The sequence below is a fragment of the Mandrillus leucophaeus genome, unplaced genomic scaffold (assembly GCF_000951045.1).
Source record: "Mandrillus leucophaeus isolate KB7577 unplaced genomic scaffold, Mleu.le_1.0 Scaffold123, whole genome shotgun sequence".
NCBI classification, from domain to species: domain Eukaryota; kingdom Metazoa; phylum Chordata; class Mammalia; order Primates; family Cercopithecidae; genus Mandrillus; species Mandrillus leucophaeus.
Genome location: NW_012100654.1, coordinates 4,456,000 through 4,464,798, shown reverse-complemented (window position 1 = coordinate 4,464,798; position 8,799 = coordinate 4,456,000). Strand labels below are relative to the sequence as shown.

Below are 8,799 nucleotides of genomic sequence, written 5' to 3'. Positions count from 1 at the left end.
GACTGGGAGTTTTAGGTATGTAAATTCTCATGTAGGTGTTAAGATCTTGTGTCTAAAAATGGAGTGCTTAGCTCTCCCTTTTAACTCAATTAGTAGCCAGACATTTTCTTCTATACAACATAAAGATACAATCAAAATTTACTGATTTTCTTTCCTTTTTTTTTTTTGGTTTGTAGATACTGTAAGATTTGTTGATGATTGTACCAGGCACCATTCAATTAAACAACTTCAGCTTTCTCCAAGACTTCTGGAAGTGACAAAAACAATCAGGGTTGAAAACCTGCCACCTGGTGTTGATGACTACAGTTTAAAACTTTTCTTTGAAAATCCCTATAGTGGAGGGGGAAGAGTTGCCAATGTTGAATATTTTCCTGAAGAGAGTTCAGCTCTGATTGAATTTTTTGACAGAAAAGGTAATATTTGTTAACCTGTCATACATGGCATAATCTAGGCCATTTTTAGCTGAGCTTAACAGTTATCAATTTAGTTCTGATGTGTTTTATTTGTTTATTTATGCATTTCTTTGGGAATTGAATAAATAATCCTGTTCATCTGGGATATGATGCTTAATAAGGCCAGTGATTCAGACTTTAGAGAAGGAACATCAAGTTTTTGAAAGATTTAAGGAGATTCTTTCATGAGTCTCTACCTATGATGGACTGAAAAATACATTCTTGGGATCTTTGAAATACTATATTAAAAAGGAGATGATCTGTGTTTTAGCCACACACTTGATAGAAACACTCAAATTAATTACAACAAGGTTAGGTAAAGAAATACTCAGCAACTCATAGAGTTCCTGTACAGTACCACTACTACTTTCACCTATTGTACCGTCATTCAAAAATGGACAGGAGTGGTTTCACATGACCAGTGGATGCCTGCTGGAATATTGTTTGGAGTGACCCTGTGAAAACCATGTCCAGCTGAACCTTAGAGAAACACTTGTGAGTGTTTTGTGACAAAGACTGCCAGTTCTCTGAGGCATATACAAGGTCAGCTTGGAGGTTCTACTTGTGTTCAGAGGTCAAGGCTGAGCAGAAGGAGTTAGGGGGCCAGGCTTCTTAGGAAAAGAAGGAAAATTGTGCCTGGGATTAATAAGGGTGGGGCATGACATAGGATAATGTGGTATGCCACTCACTTGAGAGAAATTGTTCCAACAGGGTACTTGAAGGAACCTCCCTTTTCCCAACTCAATTTTTATGAGTTGGGAAAACTGGGTAAAAGTATGGTTTGAATTAAAATGGAATGAAAGACCTACTATTCCTTGGGCAAAGGGACAAAGAGGAGCTTCTGTCACATATTCAAATCTCCCTCTGCCTGGTCTTGGGCCCAGGGAGAGAGAGGGGTACATAAAATCCTCTACCCTAGAAATTAACCTCCCAGTTTGTGGTGCGAGTTGACAGTTTCAGGGTTTTCAAACATCTTGAGGGCATGGGGCTGTTGGGTTTGTCCTCAGAAGGGCTATTCTGCACATACACAACTAATGTTAAGTACTATTTAATGAAGGTTTATTTTCTCCCAGAGCTATTCATGTAAACTCTATGGGGCCCTCTCAAAGGTTCCCTTCCTCCCTGATCCCTTTGTACCATCTAACTTTTTTGACCACACCTCCTCCTCCAAACTCACTCATTCTCTGTCCTCCACAATCTGTGATATACTGACTTTCTTTTTTGTTCTCTAGCTTCTCCTTCTTTTTATTTTTTAATTTTCATTTTATTATTTATTTATTTTGAGACAAGGTCTCACTGTCACTCAGGCTGGAGTACAGTGGCATGATCATGGCTCACTGTAGCCTCAACCTCCCCAGGCTCAGGTTCCTTCCACCTCAGCCTCCAGAGTAGCTGGGACTACAGGTGCATGCTACTATATCCAGCTAATATATTGTATTTTTAGCAGAGAGGGGATTTCGCCATGTTTCCCAGGCTGGTCTTGAACTCCTGAGCTCAAGCAATACTCCCTCCTTTGCCTCCTAAATTGCTGAGATTATAGGCATGAGTCACTGCATCCAGCTTAGCTTCTTATTCTTTTAATTATAACTTACATTTGCATAGCTTCGCAGGGTGTTACCAAGTGCACTCAGACAGTCTGTCTTATGGGCATCTTGATTGTTATAATCCCTGTTTTACACGTGAGGAAACTGAAGCACAGAAAGGTCCAATAACTTGCCCAAGATAACGCAGCTAGTAAGTGACACAGTCAGGATTTGAACTTGGGTATTCTGGTCCCATAACATATACCCTAACTTCTCTCCTTTTTCCAAATCTCCTGTTCACCTATAACGTTAATTTTTCTTATAGAGTAGTTCACCATTCACAATGGGTTGCCAATAATGAGGCAGATGGTAGATAGAGCTTGGTTTAAAAGAGAATTTGTTGCACAATATTGTGTTTTATGTAGATTTCTTGAGAGGAAAAAATTAGGCATTTTACTCTAAAATTATTTGGTTCAACTTCACAAAATCTGATTTAATTTTTAAGGAAGAGAATTTTCATTGAACACCTATGTCTGTAAGATCGTTGGCTGTTTTTTCTGCTACAGTATCTCACAATCCCATTAATAATCTGCACGGTTAGATAAACTTTGTCCTTACAGACAAGCAAAGCAGGATGGAGACTTGAAGGCATATTAAGATGACATCTGCCATGGTTCTTGGGTCAGACAGACCTGAATTTGATTCCTGGCTTTGGTGCTTACTAGCTTTGTAATCTTGGCCAAGTTACTTTAACCCACCTAAGCCTCTGTGTTCTTATCTGTAAAATGGGACTCACATTACTGCTTACCTTAGAGGAGTGCTGTGAGGTTGAAATGAAATAATACCAGCAAAGTGCTTGGTGCCTGACAGTGCTCAGTATGTTGGTAATCATAAATACTGCCTAGGCTTAGGGCTGCCACAGGGCCACGTTGGGAAGTTGAAGCTGTATGTTTGGGCCTCTGAAGGCCACTGTCTTTCCATCATGCTCGATACCAGCTCTAGGACCCAATCACACACAAGGTGAAGTTACTTTAACAGCTTTCCACAAAGGTTGCTCTTTTAACCCAAGTTGTTATTGGAGCACATTCTGATTCCCTTTCTGTAGATGCTCTGCCTAATAACTTACACAAAATGAGGAGGGGCTTGGAAGAGAAGAGCATGCGCATGCACACACACGCAAACACACCCATGGGAGTATTCCAGTGAAGTGGAAAAAGGAGATTGCAGCAGGGCCAGGAGGAGGTGTGGGTCTTACTGAATCATAGTCTGTGGGGCTGGGCTGTCAGAGGACTGTGATGATGACTCGGGTTTGGTAGAGGGGCAAGAGGATGGGCTTTGGGGTTGGACAAACACTGAATCTTAGCTGAGTTATCTGCAGTCTATGTAACCCTATCCAAGTTATCTGACCTTCCCTAGCCTCAGTTTTATCATTTGTAAGTAGGGATGATAATAATAATGTCTCTACCTCAAATGGTTGTTAAATATATGTAAAGCACTCAGAATAGTGTGTGACACATGCTAAGCTATAATAATTTATTATTATGCTCCTCCTTTCCAAGGTATTAATGTTAATCTAACTCAATTTTGAAGCCTAAAATTATAGGGCTGTACAGGAAGACCAAATAGCATAATACTAAGGTGAGCTTCACTTTGAGCACCAAAATATTTTTTATACTAGGGCAAACATTAGTCTCACGCTTGTGACCAAACTCATGTATTTCTTAACATGATGGTGATATATCAGTAATATCAGGAAAACAGTAAACGGAATTTAATTAACAGGATTTCAGCATAGATGGATCTTGGCTAGAAAGTAATTATTCCATTCAATAAGGGATACCTGCGCACCTGTGCACTGCTAACCCATATCAGTTTATATTTGAGCACTTTGAGAGTAGTGCTGCTTTTTAATATGCTGTAACATCACAATTCTACCAACATGAGATTTTTTTTTCTCTAAAATGGGAAAATTTTGTTTTGTTTTTCTTTGCCACATACCATCTTGGTCTTTGTTTTATTTCTTTCCTTTGTTAGAAAAACATTAGATTTTTTTTTTCTCTAAAATAGGAAAATTTTGTTTTGTTTTTAGTTGCCATATATCATCCTGGGCTTACGTTATTTTATTTCTTTCCTTTTAAGTGTTAGACACCATCATGGCCACAAAACTCGACTTCAATAAAATGCCGCTTTCTGTGTTCCCGTACTATGCCTCACTGGGCACAGCCTTGTATGGAAAGGAGAAGCCTCTGATCAAGCTTCCAGCACCATTTGAAGAGTCACTAGATCTTCCCTTATGGAAATTCTTACAGAAAAAGAATCACCTGATTGAGGAGATAAACGATGAAATGAGGCGTTGTCACTGTGAGCTCACGTGGTCCCAACTCAGTGGTAAAGTTACCATCAGACCAGCAGCCACCTTAGTCAATGAAGGGAGACCGAGAATCAAGACCTGGCAGGCAGATACTTCCACGGCACTCTCTAGCATCAGGTCTAAATATAAAGTCACCCCAATTAAAGTGGATCCAACAATGTGGGACACCATAAAAAATGATGTGAAAGATGACAGGATTTTGATTGAGTTTGATACACTTAAGGAAATGATAATCTTAGCAGGGAAATCAGAGGATGTCCAAAGCATTGAGGTACAAGTCAAGGAGTTAATAGAAAGCACTACTCAAAAAATTAAAAGGGAAGAGCAGAGTTTGAAGGAAAAAATGGTCATTTCTCCAGGCAGGTATTTTCTTTTGTGTCACAGCAGTCTACTGGACCACTTACACACAGAGTGCCCAGAGATAGAGATTTGTTATGATGGAGTCACTCAACACTTGTGCTTGAAAGGACCTAGTGTAGATGTGTATAAAGTCAAGTGTGCAATCCAGGAAAAGGTGTACACCATGGCTCAGAAAAACATTCAGGTTTCTCCTGAGATTTTTCAGTTTTTGCAACAGGTAAACTGGAAAGAATTCTCTAAGTCTCTTTTCATAGCACAGGAAATTCTTGCACTTTATGAGCTAGAGGGTACAACTGTTCTCTTAACCAGCTGTTCTTCTGAAGCCCTGTTAGAAGCTGAAAAGCACATGCTCAGTGCCTTAGATTATAAGCGCATTGAAGTTGAGAACAAAGAAGTTCTTCATGGCAAGAACTGGAAAGGGCTCACTCATAATTTGCGTAAGAGACAAAATTTCTCCCCAAACACTGTAATCATCAATGAGTTATCTTCAGAAACCACAGCTGAAGTCATCATTACAGGCTGTGTAAAGAAAGTAAATGAAACCTATGCATTGCTTTTTAACTTCATTGAACAAAACATGAAAATAGAGAGACTGGTTGAAGTAAAGCCTTCCTTAGTTATTGACTATTTAAAGACAGAAAAGAAGCTATTCTTGCCAAAGATAAAGAGGACAAATGTGCAGGTAAGTTTCAATCCTGAGAACAAACAAAAAGGCATTTTACTAACTGGCTCAAAGACCGAAGTACTGAAGGCAATGGACATCGTCAAGCAAGCCCGGGATTCAGTCTGTGTTAAAAGTGTCCATATTGATAAGCCAGGAGCCAAGATGTTCTTCCGGGATAAAGCATGGTTTTATCAACGTGAGATCAAACGGTTGTTTGGTTGTTACATTGAACTACAGGAGAATGAAGAAGTGAAGGAAGGAGGCAGCCCCTCTGGGCAGAAGTGCTTCTCTCGGACGGCCTTGGCCCCCGGCATCGTGCTCATTGTGCAGCAGGGTGACTTGGCACAGCTTCCTGTCGATGTGGTGGTAAATGCATCTAATGAGGACCTTAAGCATTATGGTGGCCTGGCCGCTGCGCTCTCAAAAGCAGCTGGCCCTGAGCTCCAGGCCGACTGTGACCAGATAGTGAAGAGAGAGGGCAGACTCCTACCGGGCAATGCCACCATCTCCAAGGCAGGAAAGCTGCCCTACCACCACGTGATCCATGCAGTGGGGCCCCGCTGGAACGGATGTGAGGCCCCGAGGTGTGTATACCTATTAAGGAGAACTGTGCAACTAAGTCTCCGTCTAGCCGAAAAATACAAGTACCGATCCATAGCCATCCCAGCTATTAGTTCTGGAGTCTTTGGCTTTCCCTTAGGCCGATGCGTGGAGACCATTGTTTCTGCCATCAAGGAAAACTTCCAACGCAAGAAGGATGGACACTACTTGAAAGAAATCTACCTTGTTGATGTATCTGAGAAGACTGTTGAGGCCTTTGCAGAAGCTGTGAAAACTGTATTTAAAGCCACCCTGCCAGATACAGCTGCCCCGCCCAGTTTACCAGCAGCAGCAGGGCCTGGGAAAACATCATGGAAACAAGGAAGTCTGGTGTCCCCGGGAGGCCTGCAGATGCTGCTGGTGAAAGAAGGCGTGCAGAATGCTAAGGTGAGTGTTGCCTTTACAGAACACCACCAGGGCACTGTGACTCCACTTAGTCAGCGACTCTCTCATGCAGGGCTGAAGAAAGATAAGGACCAAGGGGAGAATCAAGGGAGAGAATCCCATGCCCTCCACGCCCACCTTTTAACAATTTTCCTTAGATAACTGGGCTCCTTACCAAATCATTTACTAATAGAGATCGGCCAATTATTTGTGAGAACTGAAAGTGTGTAGAGGTCAGATTTCTAGGTTTCCAGTAGATGTAGAAATCCATAATATCACACATTTAGACAGTTCTCTATACTTTACGCCTGCCGTGTTTTGGTAAATCTAAGACTAATTTCCTAATTTACTGACAGCAGATACAGAACAATCAGAGCATAGGGTATGCAGAAGACAGGAATCTTGTCAATGATGCTGAGCAAGAGTGAGCTTAGGGCCAGAGTCTGAGGGACCATCAGCGCCCAACACCAGTGAGGAAGTGAAAAGTGGACCTGAGGAAGTTACAGGTGCCAGGCAGTATGTAGGGACAATTCTTGTAGGCTGCAGGGGCATGGCGGCGGCGGGGGGGCTAAAATGTTTATTTTTATTTTTAATTTTTTTTCAGGCAGGATCTCGCTCTGTCACCCAGACTGGAGTGCAGTGGCACCATCTCGGCTCACTGCAACCTCCACCTCCCGGGTTTAAGTGATTCTCCCACCTCAGCCTCCCTAGTAGCTGGGACTACAGGCACGTGCCACCATGTCCGGCTAATTTTTTCTTTTTTTTTTTTTTAAGTAGAGATGGGGTTTCACCATGTTGGCCAGGCTGGTCTTCAACTCCTGACCTCAGGTGATCCGCCCGCCTCAACCTCCCAAAGTGCTGGGATTACAGGCATGAACCACCGTATTTAGCAACATAGGGTCTAACTAATCAGAACAGCAGCCATCTGCCCAGGGTCTGAAGCCTCCTACTGTGCCAGGCACTACTTCTTTAATTGGAAGATTTGGGGGAGTCCTGGCAGGGGAGTCAGGGTAGAGATGGTGGGAGCAGTGAGGGCAGATGCCGGGCAGCACTTATTTCCCAACCAACAGAAACATTTTTCCTTACTGTCTTAACTGGCATGGCCATAGTTGTGTCTTCCAGTGGATATTTGCCTCAACCTTCCTCTGCTGGCGTGGAGTGAATGTGCTCGGGGCTGCCAGAGGGACCCTGGGACCCAGAGCTGGGTGAATGCCCTTCCTGCCACCCAAGAATGCTGCTGGGCTCTTTTTTGCCCCACTTTTTAAAAGGAAGATCAATTAGCACAATATACATAAAAGAAAACAGACATCACAATACAATGAAAGTTTCATCAAGTCTGAGTGTTTTATTCAAAGACCAAGACCAAAGTCCTAAATTACTAGCACTGGGTGTTACTTATCTTCATCATCTTTAAACAAAATACAGTTGAATATGTGCTTTACATGATATTAAGTGAAATGAACAAAATTTAATAAACTTGCCAAATGTTTTGCTTTGAATTGTTTAAAAGAAAAAGTATATCTAAGCATACATCCAGTGTCCAATGTAATGTGATAAAAGATGACACAATTGAAACTATATTAACCTGAATATATTTGCTGTTTCAGCATATTTCTGCATCACAACTGTCTTGAGAAAAGCTGAAAATTGATTAACAGTCACACTCAATCACCTTCCTTTTTGTTTAAACAGCTTTGTTGAGATATAATTCACATACCATACCTGTTTACAATGTGCAATTCAGTGGTTTTTAGTATGTTCACTGAAGTATGCAATCATTACCACAATCTAATTTTAGAACATTCTCATCATTCCAGAAAGAAACCCTGTGCCCATTAGCAGTCACTCCCCATTCCGTCCACCCACCTCCCCAGCCCTAGGCAGCCGCTAATCTACTTCCTGTTTCTATAGATTCACTTATTCTGGAAATTTAATATAAATGGAATCATACAATTTGTAGTTGTCTGACTGACTTCTTTCATTTAGCAGAATGTTTTCAAGGTTCATCGATGTTGTACCATGTATCAGAACTTACTTCCTTTTTATGGCTGAATAATACTCCATTGTATGGATAGACCACATTTTATTTATCCATTCTTCAGTTGATGAACATTTGGATTGTTTCCACTGTTTGACTTCCATGAATAATTCTGCTATGAACATTTGTATACCAGTTTTTGTATGAACATATGTTTTCAGTTCTCTTGGGTATATACCTAGGAGTGGAATGGCTGGGTCATGTGGTAACTCTGTGTTTGACCATCTGAGGAACTGCTAGATCATTTCCCAAAGCAGTGGCACCATTTTACATTCCTGTCAGCAACATTGACAGTTCCAATTTCTCCACCTCCTTGTTGACACTTGTTGTTATCTTCTTTCTGATTATAGCCATCCTAGTGAGTGCGAAGTCACATCTCACTATGGTTTTTTTTTTTTTTTTTTTTT

The 8,799-nt window shown here is 41.4% G+C and overlaps 1 protein-coding gene across 1 annotated transcript in view; it reads left to right on the top strand.

Annotated features, from left to right (window-relative positions):
- The window catches only part of PARP14 (poly (ADP-ribose) polymerase family, member 14), a 51,219-nt gene that overhangs the window by 13,329 nt on the left and 29,091 nt on the right, over positions 1-8,799 (top strand). Inside the window, exons 5-6 of the mRNA XM_011971561.1 lie at positions 177-413; positions 4,115-6,357. Coding sequence (XP_011826951.1) covers positions 177-413; positions 4,115-6,357 — 2,480 coding nt within the window. The remainder of the gene's footprint in view (positions 1-176; positions 414-4,114; positions 6,358-8,799) is intronic.